General features: G+C 49.4%; 1 protein-coding gene across 1 annotated transcript in view; it reads right to left on the reverse strand.

Moving 5' to 3' along the window:
• Nucleotides 1-18371, reverse strand: part of LOC147666339 (lysine-specific demethylase 6A-like) — a gene marked incomplete at both ends in the record, with an annotated part of 314997 nt that overhangs the window by 161824 nt on the left and 134802 nt on the right. The window contains one exon of the mRNA XM_086949119.1: nucleotides 11693-11747. Coding sequence (XP_086805245.1) covers nucleotides 11693-11747 — 55 coding nt within the window. The remainder of the gene's footprint in view (nucleotides 1-11692; nucleotides 11748-18371) is intronic.

Consider the following 18371-nt stretch of genomic DNA (forward strand, 5'->3'; position numbering starts at 1 on the left):
TGAGTGTCGTCGGCGTAACTGAGTATTTTGATCTCAAACGGGGCAACCACGTCCTCCAGGGGGGCCATGTACACATTGAACAATGTGGGGCTTAGGGATGTTGAGTATCCATTTGTCTGTGGTTATCTTCTTCCACTCCCGGAAGAAATGACTTAGCCTGCCTCCTACTGGTGTTACATGTTCGTCCATCTTTGGTCCGTGTAACACTGTTGGTCTTTGTGAGAAGGTGGCCTGATATGCAGTGCTCACTATTCTAGTGAACACTATGTATCAGTCCAGCAACCCTTATTGATGATTGGTTGTAAGTCAACCTTATAGACCAGCTATCCTAGTAGCGTGGATACGAGCAGTCTAAGGCTAAAGACTCGAGAGGGCGTGTTAAGCCAGCTGTTTACCACACATATACCCCTTGAATACCAAGTGAAAGGACACCACACAAGTGTTATGAAAATAAACAGTTATTTATTTAAAGATCACAACAGCCCTGTACTCTTTATGAGGACAGGGTACTAAGCACAAACCAAAACTCTTACAAAAATACTTAAGTTAGCACAGTATATACAAATGCCCGAGGGGCACGGAAAACCATATACTCTGAAAGTGGAATGCGAAATTCCTAGCAGGTAAGTACAGTACTAATAGCTTTTGGAATCGCTAGGACTTGACTAGGGAATCGTTAGATTACTTCTAGGAGGCCTAGGGGACTCGGGTGCAGTGTGTGCACTCTCACGCGAGATGCGGACAAAAGTCTATGGTAGCTAGGAATTAGAAAGTTAGTGTTCTCGGGCGAACCCGACCTGGTAGGGAGAAAACGAAAGTAGATTCTGACCCTTGGATAGGGAGGCTATGCTGGGGCACCGAAATGCCGAAGTTACCTAGCCCAGGGGCTGCAGCTGCATAGGTCTGAAAAGACGTCGGGAATCCTCGTAGACGGACCAGGAGCCGGAAGAAAAGATGCTGGCCGGTGACCAGTGGAGAAAGTTCAGTTGGATCCAAGCCTGGATCTCGAAGATAGATGACACCTGAAAGCAGAGGGGACCAAGTTCGAGACTACTAGCCAGTAGTCAGTGGGCACCAGGAGGGCACCGGATGGTAGCCACCTCGACAAGGTGAGTGGGTGACGCTGTAGCTCGAAGATCTCGCGGACCAGGAGGCGTTGTCGGCGACCAGGATGGAGGATCGAGCTGTCCCACGAAGTTGGAAGCTGTCGGCGTCGCTGGACCCAGGATTGGGCAACAAAGCCTTGGCAAATTCAAGCCCACGCGGTGGACCTAAAATGGCGTCTGGAGTGGACCAGGAGGGTCCGGGGTGCCTCTCTTGAAGAAGGAAGCAAGGGCCAGCCTGGAGCAACCAGACCAGCAGTCGTGAAGTCGTTGGGCGTCGTTCAGAAGGCCACAAGCCAGCCGGCTAGTAGCCAAACAACGCGGTGCACAGCACACAGCAGAAGGGCCCCACGCAGATCGTGGAGATGCAGGGAGGCTGACCTTGGGTGCTGGAGCTGCGCAGGGTCGGGGCTTCTCGGACCCCAAAGCACTCACCAGTGGAGGACACGGTGGGCTTGCAGTAAAGATGTCGTGCAGTCTTGGCGATCGTCGGTCCCTTGAGGTCTCGTCGCACTCACGGTTCTCAGCTTTGCTGTAGAGGTGAGTAGAGGTCAGAGGTGCCAGGGAAGCCGGGTCTCGTCGAGCTGGGTCGTCGGATTCGTGAAGAAGGACTTGCAGCAGACCGCAGTGTTCTTTAGGATGGTGCCCGCTTGATGCAGGGTGACTACTCCTTAGCCACAAGGGAGAATCTTGAAGAAGAAATCGTGAAGTCCTTTCGAAGAAAGTGGTATCTTGATTCCAAAGATGATCTCTTTTGAACAGGGGGCCCGCTCCTATCTTTATACTAAAAAAGGGGGCTGACCCGGTGACTAGGTCCTGCCTATGGGTGGGACCAGGAGGGGGGTGGTTACACCCCTCTCCCCTGCCGGACTTCCCCAGGCCAGGGGCTGGTGTGCCCCTGGAACTGGTTCTGACTGGCCTATGCGTAGTGAGCACCGGGGTGCCACTCAGCAGTCACCTTCCTGAAAAGCCCTGCCTACCCAGGATACACAAAACCATGTCTGGGACGGTGCTAGCACCGCCCCTGACAGGAAACCCTTTGTCCAGGCTCCCCTCACTGGGAGGACTCCCAGCTGCAGGGGGTCAGACTCGTGTCTGTGGTGGCAGCATCCATTTTGTGAAGCTGAGGCTTCAGTTAACTTTAACCGGGGTTCACAGTTACATACATGTCGTGTCCCTCTAGAAGGGTGGAATGCTAACCCCGTCGCCAGAATTGGCGAGGGGTTAGTATTCCAATTCGTATGACACCTTACTCGACATGTTTTGATAAAGCAATACCAAAGATAGCATTTAACCGCGAGGATTATAATGCACTTAAGAGTATATGGTATGCGATATCATGGAACAGCTATTAGGACTTGATTCCGCAAGCTGCAGACAGGCTCAGCTCGTGCCAGAGCACCATCTCACATGATTCCAAGCACTCTGCCTTCAGGATTGTCAAGGCCTGCCATAGGAGTGACTGATAGGAATCTGTGTGTCCATTTTAGGGTTAGGTATAGGTATACTACACCTACAGCAAAGGGTGATTACACGACTTTGCCCCAGCTGCCATGCAGCCAGTTGTGTCAAATTTAGGAGGCCAGCCAGGGGTGGCATAATACATGCTGCAGCCCCTGGCAGCCCTGGGTACACCTATGCCCTGAGTTACAGGGTCTGATAAGGTGGCCCAGTACCAATTGGTAGATGCACCTAGGGTACATGGACTCCATTTTAAAGAGAGAGCAGTAGGCCTGGGGTCCTGATTGGCAGGGTCCCAGGTCGACTATGTCCAAAACCAGCTAAAACACAGGGCAAAAAGTTGGGGGCAACCATAGTCAGGATGTACCTTCCTACAGTCTTTTTGTGCTCCACCCTGGGAGGCATTGCGCGGGTGGACACGTATTGCGTGACGGAGTCACTTTGAGGTGGGTTGTTGGACCTCTCTTATTTTGCCCACGTCAGTTCGCCCTCTCGCAAAAGGACTGGCCCCTCCTCAACAAGGTGTGAAGCTCTTTGTTGGTACTCGTCTGGGAGGTGCTTCATCAGCTGCCCAATTTTGTACAGGATTTGGTACTGGTGCCTGTTCAATAGGGCATTTGAGTTTGCTATGCGCCAGTGCTTGCTGCATTCCTTTCTATCTTTCTCCCAGTTAGGTCCATCCTCCTGCTTTCCTTGTCTGGTGTTGGCCCTGATGTTGTTGGCACATTTGCCCATTTCCTTGCGGTCGCCACAATAATGGAGTCCGCTGTAACTGCCCCTCTGATGTATGGAGAATCTTTAGTGGAGTGCTTATATTTCTTCTCCTTTGTTGTTCCTCCTGTGGCAACTTCACGCCAACATTGTGTAGATTAATTGTACTTTGTGGAGTATGCCTTTCCAAGTGATGGTTGCCACTATTATTATGGCCTGTTTTTGTTATATAAGTTACAGCCAAATCTGTTCCTAAATGTTTGATTATACTGTCACATAATCCTATCACTCCCTTATCCTCACATCTATCACTTCCTTCCTCCCTTACTGGGGCACTGTATGACCTTGAATACAGTTGATTGTTTGCTATTTGTATGCATTACATTTGATCCCCTAGTGAATAAAACTTTGTGGATCTAATTATTCTTGATTAATTCTTCGAATTGTATAAATTGTTCCTTGTTCACACTGGGACCCCTTCCTCCTAGTACTATATTTCTTCTCCGTCCTTGGCGTAACGGACCTGCATGTCGCCGGTTCCTTGAACGCCTCCTTCCCCTGGGCCATGACACTCAAGCATGGGGAGGTACTGGCTCCTAGTCTGTGTGGGGAGCAGGGTCTCCAAGAGGAAGTCTGCTTTTGGTTTTTCCTCATCAAGCTTGACTTCAAATGCCGCTGCCGCATTCTTGAGGACCATATTGTACACCCCAATGTCATCTGGCGGTGAAGGCCTCGAAGGGTACGTGTCCACGGCCTCTTCTGGGCTTTCGGTGTCGATGTCCTGCCACTCCAGGTACTGTGTCCCCGAGGATGCTGATCCGAGGGACGTCCGCTGGTCGTCGTCACCCTCCTCCTCGTAGTAGAAGGCTTCTTCCTCTGGATGATCCTGGGTCTCTGGACTTTTCGGCGGCTCTTCAGCCTCGAAGTCCTCCTCCTCTTCTAGCTCCACAATCACAGTTGCTGGCTTCGACGGAATCGTGAACCTCTTCATCTTTTAGTCAAACTCCTTTCTTTGCAGGATGTTATCATTTCGGCCTCATGCAGTCTTTTCTTTCTTTCCAGTTCGGTGGCCTGTTCGCCGTCGGACGGTTCGGCTGATCTCTTCGCCGTATACATCGACGAAGTGGGCTTTGGGTTCTTTGTAGACGTCAAAGCGACCTTCAATCCTTCTCTTTCGAATTTGAACGTTCCTTTTAGGTGACGTGCTTCGAAGACCGTATCTTTTCGCCGCCGGGGAGTACTTCTCAAAGGATCCGCTGGGCTGTTTCTTCTTGGATGCAGCTGCGGCCGTCGAGATGTTCGGCGCCAGTGCTCCCTTCTAGGACTTATTCTGTTTTTCGAGAGCCTGATGCAGACCTTCGAGGGTCTGTCTGGGCTTTAGGGGTCGCCGACTCTCCTACCTCTTTAGAAGTTTTTTATCGGTCTCTGCGACCGTGTAGTCGTCGTCTTTTCCGGCGCCATTGTCCTCCTCATCGCTCGAGGACCCTAGGTCTCAAAGGGACGGCTGTTGGTCTTTGCCCTGCATGCTGTAGTTGGCTCTTCTCTGACGCTAACGCGGAGGGTCTTCGGTGCGAAGGCGGAGCAGGCGTTGTAGTCCTTGCTCTCGTGGTCGACCGGTAGGCAGAGGTTGCAAACCGGGTGCTGATCCTTCTGCGCATATTTGTGGTGGCAATTGCAGCAGAATTTAAAGGATGTGTTTTCCATTTCTTGCGCTCAGGGGCCCCCTTGTGTGCACATTCTCCGTTGGACGTCGAAGTTCTCGAAGTTCTCCTTCTTCGTCGTCCCGGCTCGATGGTGTCTTTCCTCGACGTCTTCTCAGTCTTTTCCGTGCAAAAGTCGACTCTTCAGTGTCTTCTTCCCTTCAAAAACGCTGGAGCCTCTCGGGAACGATCTAGACCCAACGGCGGAAAAAAGAATCTGAAGATGGTACCCAAGGGTGCGAGCTTCAGCAGGAAGCGTGCCGACATCACGGGAAGGACACCAAAAGGTGGGACGTTGATGCCCACCTGGGCTACAAAAAAAAAAAGAGAAAAGACTATGATTCCGGACCCAACCATTAGACCACGGAATAGAGCACAGCATAGTGAATCCAGAAAAATTTGCGCTGCAAAACTGTTAGTTCTCTTAATTATCAAGGAAAAACAGGATGCATATTGGATGGTGATCCATGTCCTACATTTTGATCCTTTCAGGAAATGTGAAGTCACCACCCCCCTCCTTTTTCAGGAGAAAAAAAAACTCCAACCTGTAACAAAAAACTCAAACACAAGCAAGCTAATCCTAACCAACCCAACTTGGAAAATTATGTCCACAAAAAGCAATGTGAACAGATGAACTGGAGACCAACTACCTTGAGATGAGCCATATCAGATAAATGGATATGCATGCAGCCTTGAAAGCACATGATACTTTCACTCTACACTTCAACCTTATCACTAATCAACCTTATGCAGACATGAACAAATTACTTAATTGTGTTAATAATCTTTCTGGTGGATACTCTAATCCCAGATTTTTCACTTTTAGAATACCCCCCATGCACCAGACTGGATCCGTAAGATTTCATTGTAATGCTCTGACGCAAACACAGATAGAGCAGTACTGTTCCACACAAACCTTGTTCCACTCTGGAAGTGAAGGAGTAGCCGCATACAACCACCACCCCTATATGCTCATGTCAGTTTGTTGCTTACTTATTCTCACGTTCTCTAATTCAGACCACAAAACAATCATAAGTGTCAGTGTGCAGATCTCGAATTTGGGACCTTTTTGGGTGGTAAAGTAAACGCCACTTCACAGAACGGGGAGGTAAGAGGGCAGCAAATAATATGCAGTTAGTTAGAGCATTCACCAAAAAGAGCATTATCAATGATAACTTGTCCTTCTCATGAATACTTCTAAATGCAGATTCCTCACCTTTAGAATAGACACCAACACAGTACCTCCAAAGGAAGAGGGTCTGTGGAGTGGGCTCAGACCAAAATGTCCTGTGGGAGTAAACAGCTGAAATGCCCTGCCCGTCTGATCTGGCAGTCAATGCAGCAGTGCTTCATGAACACATACACAAACGCCTACATTGTGGCCTTAAACTTAAAGACAGGTACTCCATGTGCCAATGCAGTGGTAGCAGCCTTATCCCTGGTGGAACGAGAAATCTGTCCTTCAGGAGGCTGCTCCTTGGCCAATGTGCAACACATGTTAATGCAAAAGTGTACCTAAATTGAACAAGTCATTTTATGCACAGCCTTAACTTTCTGCACCCTAGAGAGCTCACAGGTCTTTGGTGAGATTGAGGTCAAAGCTTAAGGCTTTCTTGGGGTCCAGTCAATGAGTCTTGTCTCTTCACTTTTGAGGGGTAAGGCAGAGCAAAGAATGTTGGATGGGTGATAGATTGCCCAAGATGTCAGGAAGTCAAAGCTTTTGGCAAAAATGTCACACTGGTTCTATACACCACTGTCTTGAATAAAAGTCACCCAAAAGCTAAATTGATCTAAGTGTTAAAGACAATTTGGAGAGTCCAAAGACTCAGCAAGGAGCTATGCATTGTCTAGAAGGGGGTGCACAAGGAACATTAAGGTCAAATTGAGAAACCACAAAGGAATCCGAAACTCGGTGGGAACGTGTCAAAACTGAAAGAAACTGCATCAGAACAAGTGACAAAGGATAGTGAGGTTCGGCAAATACAAAAATGAGAAAGGGCCAAAAATACCAATTAATTGTGCCCATTGCAAGACCTTCAAGGGCCAAACAGACAAGTTACTTACCTTTGGTAAAGCCTTATCTGGTAGAAACATGATCTTGCTGCAGATTCCTTACCTTTGAACTCCAAGTCGTCAGGCTGGATTCATAAGATTTTTCTTAGCAGTACCCCTGCGCACCTGTAGATAAGAGTTGGTCGACTCCGCATGACATCGGCATTGTGTTAGTCATCGTGACATCTGCGTCTTCAATGTAACCGCCACTCCAACGAGTGACGTATGTACTTTTCACGTCAGAAGCACAGAGCCGTGAAGTGACTTACCACAGTGTGTTAAAAAAAGACAGCTAGGGTGCTGAAGGAGAACAGCCTTGTGTAAGAAGCTGGCTCTGTATATCCTACCCGAAAGTAAGGTATAGCATGCACAGAGTCCAGTGGATCCCCAAAGGTATGCAGAGGTAAAAGCAGATAACACCTTGCTCTCGATTTGTGGTAGTGCGGGTGAGAAGTAAGGCTTCATCTGACTGTGGTGTTAAACATTTATTGTACACACTCAGACAAAAAATGATGTCACACTCAAAGACTGAACTCAGACCAATTTGTTTGTATAAAAATATTTAGTTGTATTTTTCTAGAACAGGTAAGTGAAATGATACTTTGCATTATATTGCAGTTGAAATACAATTGAAATTGAGTTGGATGAAATTGGTTTGTTTACAGGTAAGTCAACAGTCAAAATTACTTTAAAGTTACTTATGAAATTCACTTTGTACATTAGTTTTCTGGCAATGGGAACCGTCACAAGCAGAACCCCACCGACCCTAGGGAGGTAGGAGGTAGAGAAGAAGGCAGAAGAGTACCGCACACTCACAACAGAGGGACCAAGGGCAAGGCCGGAAGGCCCGAGGCACCCCACTCCTTCACAAGGCAAACTAGCCACCGCTTAAAGTCAAGACCGGAATAGCGGAAGACAACGAAGCATTGAATACCCAAGGAAGAGAGGGAAAAGAAGGCGAACCCACTCCAGACAGAGAGCAACCTGTCAGCTAGGACAGCACCAGCAGATAAGCTGCCAGAAGCAAGAGGAGCAGCCCGAATCCCCCGGAGGAGAGTAGGAAGCGCCTGGCAAGGGAGAACACATGAGCACCCCTGCCCTCAGGACAGGAGTCGGGAGATAAGGAGGAGGAAGAGCCCGGGCATACCACTACGAGGGGCCCTTCAGACGACCTCAAGCAGCAAGGCAACCACACAACGCCATGGAGAACAGGCACCCGAAGGCGTCCAGAACCCCAAGCAGGGCGCAAGCCATAGAACAGCTGCCATTACTCCACAGGGTATGGCAAGTCCCAAACTATGGCTATTCTCTTTGTAAGAACTTCTGCAGCAGAGGAAAAAAAAGTGCCACATGAAAAAAACACCCCTGCGAAGGGCTTGACAAGCAGCCCAACCAAGCAGAAGGCCGAATCTGAGACAGAGTCGGAGCAATAACACACATATAACTAACAAAGGGCCGTCCAGTGGCCAACATTGCCAAAGTCCCGAGAGGACGCAATGGCTAGAAAAATACACTCCAGAACAATCAGCCTAAGAAGGCACAGAAGCAGCCCAACTCACGAGTCACTGAGTAGGAGATGGAGGACGATAAGGAGGAGGAGGAGGTTGGAGCCCAGCAAAGAGTCTTTGGATTGCGGAGTCAGCCAGGGCATGGAACAACATGGTACCGTCAAACGGCAGGTCAATGAGTCGCTCCCGAATATACTCAGGGAATGCTCCGTTCCCGAAGCCAAGCATGGCAATGGAGAGCGACCGAGGAAGCCATGGCCCGGCCCAGCACCTCTGAGATGTCCAGAGCGGAGGATAAATGCTGCAAGCTCCGGGTCATCTGACGCATCATACCGCAAGTCCACCTGACCAGGCACCTGGGACGCAGCAGACCCCAGAGACTCAGCAGAGTCCCACAGACCGGAGGAGTCCCTAGCCAGAACAGACAAGGTGTTAAGGGCCCGCAGGGCACCGCTAGTGGAGGCAAACATGTTGCGACCCCAAGAGTCCAGCCAGGGGGCCTCCCGGGACGGCGGAGTTAACTGTGGCAGCAGGGAGGGAAAAGCGGTCCACAAAAGGGGGCTGGCCGCCGAAGGGTGAAGGGACAGACACTCTGGGTCACGTGGCACCGGGAGGTGCCAGGGTAGAAGATGCTGAGGCACCGGGTCCCCTGAGGCAGGCAGCCTCCAAGCCCCCGTCAAGGAGGAAAGGAGCCTCCCACCAGAGCCCTGGTGGAGGAACTCCAAGAGGTGGTCCGCCGGAATGTGAGCCACCGGGTCAGCCATGCACAGGACGCCCACAGCCGTGGACACCCTGTGAGCGAAGGCCGCACCTGCCTCCTGAGGGACCTGTGGCGAAGAAAGCAGCACCTCCGAGGGCGCCGGCTGCAAACTAATGTGGCCGTGGCCGTACCTGAGGCCAAGCGGGACAGGCAGGGGCCAGATCTGGAAGCCAGAGGGAGCCGAAGAATGAGGGACCTGCCGCTCTTCCGACGAACACCTATGGAGAGCCGCCCTTCGACGTCGGTGAAAAAGACACCACACGTCTCAGGAGAGGACGACACCAAATACAGCCTGCCTTCGGGGACGATGGAGCGTCTGAAGACGAATCCGCGGTGCGAACCCTGCGCGGATCCGTAAAGTCCGACGCCTGAGGCAGGACGCCAGAACGATCTGCCATCACTGGATAAGAGTCCACCAAGTCCACCCACACCAGAGAGGAGCTGAGTCGAGCTGGCCCCGGGACGACGCCGACCCGACCCCCTCCGAGGTAGACACATACGTGGGGAAAACGAGACGGTCCCGGGGAATGACCTAAAGTCTTCCGCCAGCCGCGGCCCAGAATTTGGCGGAGATCGCTCGGCAACCCATGTGGCGGCGCCAGAGGCATTTCAGCCACCGACTTTCCCCTAAGGCCCCCGCCTGCAAGAAGGAATGAGAGGGGCCCGGATAGGGACATGGGGTCCTCATCCGGCCTCGACTCGGAGCGGGATGAGGAGGGGCCGCCGACCCGTGGCCCCGCACGGGCCAGCTGCTGCTGACGCCATAGCTGCGTCACTTCGTCCTTAGACAGGACCAACTTGTCAAAGGACCGAGAGGGGCCAAGGGATGCGACCCGAGCCCCCGAGACATCCTGCAACGCCACTGGGACTCCCCAAGGAGTGTGCGGCGAGGCAGAGATGCCGTGGCATGAAGGAGGTGCCCCAGAGGAGCCGCACCCCAACATCGCCACATCCTCCAAGTCAGGATCCGAACCAGTCGGTGCCGGAGCTACGCTAGTATCTTTACATGTTTATGTTCCTAGCACATAACTTTCAAGCGTTCTCTTATTCTATTTATGTTCACCTTTCCATTCCTGCAAGGGACAACACTTTCTCACTGATAAATGGCAGACCTGTCGTCCCTTGTACTGATGTTCAGTTTTTTCTATATTTCAGATATTAAGCCCCTGATGAAGGGCTGTTGCCGGAAATGCATTGGGCATATGCAAATACCAATACTTTCTAAAGATTAAATCACTTACGATGAAATAACATGATTTTCTAAATGAAAAATTATTGAATTCAATAAAACTCATTGATGAATTTATCAAGAACAGATAAATTAATTGAACATTATATGTTGGAGTGCTAGTTGGAGACGTCCCTCACTCCGTGAGGTCAGCGGGCTTTTGGATTACATGGTTATCCTCACACTCCGGAGGATTCGTCAACTTGCACCACCGACCTTTTTGAACTGAGTTACTTTTTTTACACTTTGGAGTGCGTTTGTCTATCTAGATTTTCAGTTTATACATTTAACAATGCCACATATGTTGAAAGGTATGTCCTGTGCCACAAATGCACGACTGTGCACAAGTGGCTTGGCCTTCAGTAGCTCTCATTGAGTTTCACTGATCAGAAGTAGTTCCTACTACAGGAAAAGTTGATGACCCCTGCTCTACGGCTTTGCTGGATAGATACACATGCCAACAGTGGGACGACACAAAATATATACTTCAACACATTCCAGAAAAATAGCGAAATCGAGTAAATTCCATAGTTGAAGGCATCATGATTGCAAGTACGTGCTGAATGTTAGACCATTCTCAACAGGGAGAGCTCTTTGAAAAGAGAGCCTAGCCCCTTCCTTGCCCTGTGCAGCCACTCTTGAGGTGCTCAAAGATGAACTACTGCATCTACTCATGGGGGATACCATCACTGGAGGAGGGTTTCATTATATAATGGTACCCAAGACGGACTATTGGGTTCAGGGGAGGGGCAGGCTTAGGGAGAAATACATCAGTGGACTGGCATATGGACTCAAGACACTTGCTTAAACTAACTTATATGCTTGCACACAAAACGTTGTGCATCAACCTATTGCTCCTATCTGCGACCGATCACGCCACATGACCGGCTCTCACATATTTCTCCATTGTGTCTTTGAAGTACAAAGCTAAAGCAATTAAATGTTTTTGAAAAATAGATTTGCCTGCTACTGTAATTAAAATTCTGTTAAGCATTAGTGTAGCATGTCTTTGTACCTAAAAGGATTTACAAAAAGGACAGTCTCTGCTTTTTATATTAAACTGCTTGATTACTTTGAAAATTTGTGAAACAAGCAACTAGGCCTTGCAAAGGGTGCTTACAAAAATCCAAATATCTTTGGAGTGGAATTTTCTAAAGTGATGCACTTACTTTCTGGTTTGGACAAAGTGCTGGAATTGCAGTCAACCATTGCCAACTTGAAATGCTGCAAGTGGAAAAAGAAACATGATATGTAATACTTTACGATATAATGATATCAATATAGATGTAAACAAAACCTTAATTAAGATTTAGAGTACTGTAGGCACATTACACATTATATATATAGAGATGTGGAGAGGCACCGGATATATCTCATCACTTCTGATAAAAGACAAGCAGAGCCCTTGTCACAAGCTGTAAACACAGTAATAAACTGACATTGTTCGAGAATTCCTCAAACAGGGCCATCCAATCAAGTCCTGCAGAGACTGTAAGCGTAAAGAATAAGAATCTGAAGGGAACAAGTTCTTAACTATGTGTTTAACTCCCATAGATGTGGGTTGGGTTCTTTTGGATTGGGACAATATACCCATGATGGAGAATTAAGGTTGCCTGTGAGTAACACTTCAGTCAATTGATTCTCATAACTGACCACAGAAACCTAAAGGTGACCACTAATACAGTGCTGAAGATGAACAATTAAGAAAACAAGCATTTGCTATGCAATAGGTCTCACAATAGGTAAGTTTGAGCTATTGGTTTTGTAAATGACAATTTGTTATGTTTTTGTTTTGAAATTAAAGTAATATATTTGTCATTTACAATGCTAATAGTTATAACTTTTGCAAGTGTGACACCTATAACCTGGGTAGCGCTGAGTGATGCTGTGGTGGTGCTGAGTGTTGCTGCGGTGGTGGTGCTGAGTGATGCTGGGGGGGTGCTGAGTGGTGCTGTGGTGGTGCTGAGTGGTGCTGTGGTGTTGATGAGTTTGTGTGGTGGTGTTGAGTGATAATGTGGTGGTGCTGAGTGATGCTGGGTTGGCGCTGAGTGATGAAATGGTGATGCCGAGGCTAGACAGGCACAAAAAAAGAGTTACAGAGGGCAGAAGGTCAGAAAAACAAGGGATAAAAAATGCTTGTGTTGTAAATGTAGGTATTGTGGTCAAAGTAACACCACCTTTTTTTGTACCAGATAACTACAGTTATTTTAATTGTGAAGCAGTGGGCGGTTTTGAGAAACATTAGGACTTGTTCATACTTGAAAGGCATACTTAAATGGGCGGCGTTAAAAAAGTGAACAGCATAGGTAAATGTTTAGAAGTCGATTGGCATACTTTGTATTTATGATGTGATTTGTATCACATATTTTGATGTCTTGACGTAAGCATTAAAATATAAGTTGTTGCCACACTTTGTATTTATGATGTGACTTGTCAAATATATTTGGATGGAATGACGTAAAGAACAAAATACAAGTCTTGCGACAAACTTTGTATTTATGATGTGACTTGTATATTTTTGTGATGCAATGATGTAAACATGCAAAATACAATTCTTTTGCCACACTTTACAATTATGGTGTGATTTGTATTACATATTTTGATGTAACGACGTAAACTGCAAAATACAAGTTGTGCGCCACACTTTGCATTTATGATGTGTATCACATAATTGAAATCAAAGACGAAAACAGCAAAGTACAATTTGTGGATCAAGTCTGTGGCCTGAGTAATGGGGTTTGAGATAAAAAAAAAATGTAGAGCGATGAGCGTGCACGAGAGTGAGGGGGGGTGGAATAGACAAACGTGCAGCTGCCTGAGAGAGAGGTTGTGGTCTGCGTGTTTGCGCGCAGTAAAGGAAAAGAAATGAAATGTACCAAAAGGATGAAACTGGTTTCATATATTTAGATGCAATGACGGAAACAGCAAAATACAAGTCGGGCGCCACACTTTGTACTTATGATGTGACTGTGGATGGGCCGTTGTGTTTTTCGTTTCTTTTAGCTCAGATTTGCATTTCAGAGCCCCCATTCCTGGTCCCACCCAGGGGAGGGACCTAGTCGTAGTGCAGCCCCCTTTAGCTGAATAAAGGTAGGAGCTGGTCCCATTCCCAGTTAGATTAATCTTGACAACTTCCACGAAGAACTCTTTACCTTCGACCTCCTGAACATCAGAAGACTGAAGAATCTCCCCTATGGTATACAAAATGACAGGGATGGTCACTAATGTGGAAGTTTTTTCTACTGTAGCTGGGGCTACTTTACTTCCTGGTTTAGTATAACTGGTACTTGCTATATATTTTTGGCATACTATTACTTTTTTATGTACCGAGGGACTCCCACTCCGACGACGGGGAATGATTCAGGCATGTGAATCTATGAAAGACACCCCTAATACTGGAGAACCGGGGATGCTAACCCCCTGCAATAAGCAGAGAGGAAGCATGTACGCATTGCCACTCACACCCTCCCTCCTTCCCACAAAAATTGCCCCAACACGGATTTCACCAGTCAGAACCATCGAGCCGGGATCGGATACGGGTGGTTCTGCAGCTGGTAGAGAAGTCGAGGGAGCGCTACCATTTTAAAAATTGCTGATCTACTGAACAGCGTCAGGGGCGTGCGAAACCAGGACTTGGTCAGCCCGCACCCGCTCCCACATAGGTGCCACATTACACTCCCAGGGCACTGCCGGTACCTCCGAGAGCACTAGCCCCAGATATTTCAATCCACATGCAGCCGACTGAACCGCGGTCGCCCATGCACCCACCCGCGTCTGCCGGCCCAGGACCCACAATGTGGATTTGCGGGGGTTCATATAGAGACCCGACGTCTCCCCGAAAATCTGCATTATACGCAGAAGCTGTGGCCCCGTTTTGTGCACAGCCTTCAAGAAGAAGAGAATGTCGTCCGCATACAACGCTATTCTATCGGAGAGGCCCGTGGCCCACTCAAACCCATGCACCTGAGCGTCCATGCGCACCCAGGCCGCCAGGGGCTCCATAGCCAGGGCAAACAAGTATGGCGGCAAGGAACAACCCTGCCGCATGCCCCTCTGAATCGCAAAGGTGGAGGAGGCTACCCCTGCAACATGAACCGACGTCATAAGACCGGTGTACAATAGTTTCACATAAGAAAGGAATTGTGGGCCCAGGTTGAGCCTAGGAAGCAGGGCAAACAGATACACCAAACTCAGGGAATCAAACGACCTGTCAATGTCCGCCTAAAGTAAGGCCGCCGGCTCCCCCAATTTCTGAATCGCCCCACCTGCGCCCTCCTAATATTGTGCCGAGTAGCCCACTGGGACATAAATCCCGCCTGATCGGGGTGCACCAGCAACGCAATGTGGGGCAGCAGCCGATTGGCCAGTGCCTTTGCCAGAAACTTGGCCTCCACATTTAAAAGGGAAATGGGGCGGTATGATGCATGACACTCCGGTGGGCGCCCGGACTCGTGAAACACCACCACCTTTGCGTGCCTCCAGTCAGGGGAAAGCACGTCACGCGCCTCCTCCACTACGGCCCGGTAATGGCGGGCCAGCTGCACATTATACCGACGAAAAAACTCGCTCGGAAACCCAGTGGGTCCGGGGGCCTTCCCGGGGTTCAGTTCTGCCAGGGCCTCTCCCAGTTCCTCATCCGATAAAGGGGCCTCCAGCTGGTCCCACTGCTCATCAGATAGCGCCTTGGGTGGCAAACCCGTAGTGAATTTCTCAACTGTGGCATCCTCCAGGCACTCCCGGGGGGAAAGAGGTCGGCAAAGTATGCGGCAAAGCTCTCTGTTATTACCGGAGGATCCGTAATCGGGGTTCCCGCCGGATCCAATATTCCCGGTAGGGCCTGGGTATGAAACGTGCAGTGGCAAAGGCGATGCAACATTTTGATACACATTACTGCGCGACTACTAACCAACCAGGCCTAGAGTGCCTCCTCCATCAGTATGGCCGCACATTCCTGTCGGGCCAGAAGCAATTGCATCACTCTCAGATCACTCCCAGACTCTCGGTTATGCCGCTCAAGCGTCTCTATATTCGCCTCTGCGCGAGTCAGTTCCTCCCTACGCTGCATACGAGCCGCTGCACACCAAGATATGTCCCTCCCCCCGCAGAGTGGGCTTCAGCGCCTCCCACAACGTGGCCGCACTAGACACCGATCCCACATTTTCTGTCAAATACTGAGCAATGGATTCTCCCATATGGGCAGTATATTCCGCGTTCTGAAGACTCCACACCATTAGGCGCCCCCGGAACGGCTGCCTTCCCCTGCCAGTGTCTAACTCTATATATACCGGGGAGTGGTCTGAGAGACCTCGAGGCAGTATCCCCGCCGCCACCACCCTACCCGCCCTAGCCACAAATATATAATCGAACCTAGAGAAGGATTTATGGACAGCAGCAAGGTAGGTGTAGCCCTCAGCCGCGCCATGTGTTGACCCAATCCATCCCAATCACAAGAGCGTGTAATTTTGTCGGCATATCACCCCTGAGACAGTCTCCAGTCCCCGACCTGTCCTGTGCCACCTACATGACATTGTTCCAGTCCCCACCCACTACCGATATGACATCAGGCATATCCGCCCACAATGACCGCAGCCGCTCGATTAGATTCCATTGTAACGGTGGTCGAGCGTACAAATTCCCCAGTATCAGGGGTTCCTCCCCAATCCTACCCCGGATAAACAAATAGTGCCCCTGCAAATCTGACCATTGCTGTTCATGTGTGTAGGGGACCCTACGGTGCACCAATATGGCCACTCCCGGGAACCCCTCAGGAAGCCTGCGTGAAAGACCTGCTGGAATCCATATCAATGCAGGCATAAAGCCTTCGTGCCCATGAGGTGCATCTCTTGCAACATAAGGATATCTGATCGTGAGCGCTTCGCTTCGCATATTGGAGTATTGTCTCCCTCTTGACCTCATCTAATGCCCCTCAGACGTTGCAACTTAAAATATGAAGGCCGCCCTGCATTCCATGCCCACCCTTGGACGTACAAGCCATTGGGGAAAACCTTGCCATTCAACACAAATACTAAGCCTCGGTGGTGTGCGTGTAGCTGGTGTCGGGCCTGTGGTGAGAGTGCGACCTGAAAAATAAAACATCCCCTACCCAACCAACCCCCCTCCCCATACCTTAACCCAAACACTGGAGTATCTGTCGCGGCAGGTCTGAACCGCAGTCCCCAACGGGGGGATGGGCTCCGCCCCAACCAATGGATCACCAAATCACAGCCCATACACATCAAAAAGGGTACCCGTCAGCTCACTCCTGACGGTAACACAAGCCCAGTTCAGGACAATCCGGTATTCCACAAGTTAAGTTCTGCAGCACCACACCGGCGTCCCCAGCTATGGCTCCAACGTCTGATCTCCCAAGATGGCCCCCCTCAGGAGTCCTTACTGTTGGACTGTGAGCGTCGCCTGGACCTCGACCGCCTGTTACTCCTCTGCCTCAGACCATAGGGACCTCCCAGAGCCGCCTCTCTCACGGATGAGTCCGACTCTTCTGGTGGGGTATGAGGCCTCACCCGCACTGTCTCATCCGTTCATCGAAAGACCTCCTCTGGGCTGTCAAAGAAGTGGGTGCGCGAGTGGAAGACTACATGAAGGCAGGCTGAAAAAGGCAAGGCATATGGAAGTTTAAGCTCGCTCAGCCGCACCTTGGCGGTCATGAACGACTGGTGCTGCTGCTGAACTTGCCGCGTATAGTTGGGTAACATCAGGATACAGGTGTTGTTGTAGAGCAAGGGTTCTTTGGCACGGGCCTGTTTCAAGATAGTATCCCTGTCCAGATAGTTCGATAAGTAGTAGTTTCTGTCCTGTAACTCCAGTTCTGTAGTAGAGGTATCTCTTATAGTCATAATCTAGTGAATAGTGCCGCCCATGAGCGTGGACCCCGGAGCAATCAAAAATAATCTCTTAAGCTGTCTAACAATGCAGTCCTGCACAGACACTTAAGAGAGAATTTAAAGACATAATGCAGCCTATATCCACAGGCTACACTGTCCAGTACTTCAACTAGACATTCCACCAAAACCACACACAGCACAGCCTGCCAAGTTTTATTCATAGAGAAAAACTTCCCCTTTAACCAACAAAGCCTGTGGAATGATAGAGAGGAAGGAGAGGAGAGACAAGCCCCATAGGCTGCCATTATGTGGCTCAAAAAGGGATACCGTGCCTTTAAGAAAACTTTCTAGAACGTTCTCAGTATCCCAGAATGCCCAGCAGCTCCCATTTACTTTCAGTTCTTTTTGAAGGCGTATAACGCCAGACCTGTAGCATTCCGAACATAAACATCTGTCTCCACCGGGGAAGAGGGCGGGCGTTTATGACTATAACAGAGATACCCCTACTACAGAACTGGAGTTACAGGACAGAAACTACTCCTTCTGTAGTAGGGGATCTCCGTGGATAGTCATAATCTAGTGAATAGAATGGCAAGCCCATCCCCACACTAAAGCGGCGGTGGAGAGAAAATAAGTACAACACCACTACTGTGCGAACAGATTTCGCAGCGAAGCCTGCCCAACCCGAGTGTCTGCCCTGGAATCAGTGTCCAGACAGTAATGCTTAGCAAAGGTATGGACCGACTTCCAAGTGGCCGACCTGCAGATTTCTGCAATGGGATCATTACGTAACAAAGCAGTCGTGGCAGCTTTACCCCTGGTGGAATGAGCCTTAGGTTTACCCCCTAAGGTCTTATTAGACTTTTGATAACATAACTGTATACAGGACACAATCCACCTCGAAATGGTCTGCTTTGAGGTGGCAAGACCTGTCCTGACCTATCCATAGTTGATAAACAATTGGTCTGACCTACGAATATCCTTGGTTTTATCCAGATAAAATTTC

Source organism: Lissotriton vulgaris, unplaced genomic scaffold (assembly GCF_964263255.1).
Source record: "Lissotriton vulgaris unplaced genomic scaffold, aLisVul1.2 SCAFFOLD_2420, whole genome shotgun sequence".
NCBI classification, from domain to species: Eukaryota; Metazoa; Chordata; class Amphibia; order Caudata; family Salamandridae; genus Lissotriton; species Lissotriton vulgaris.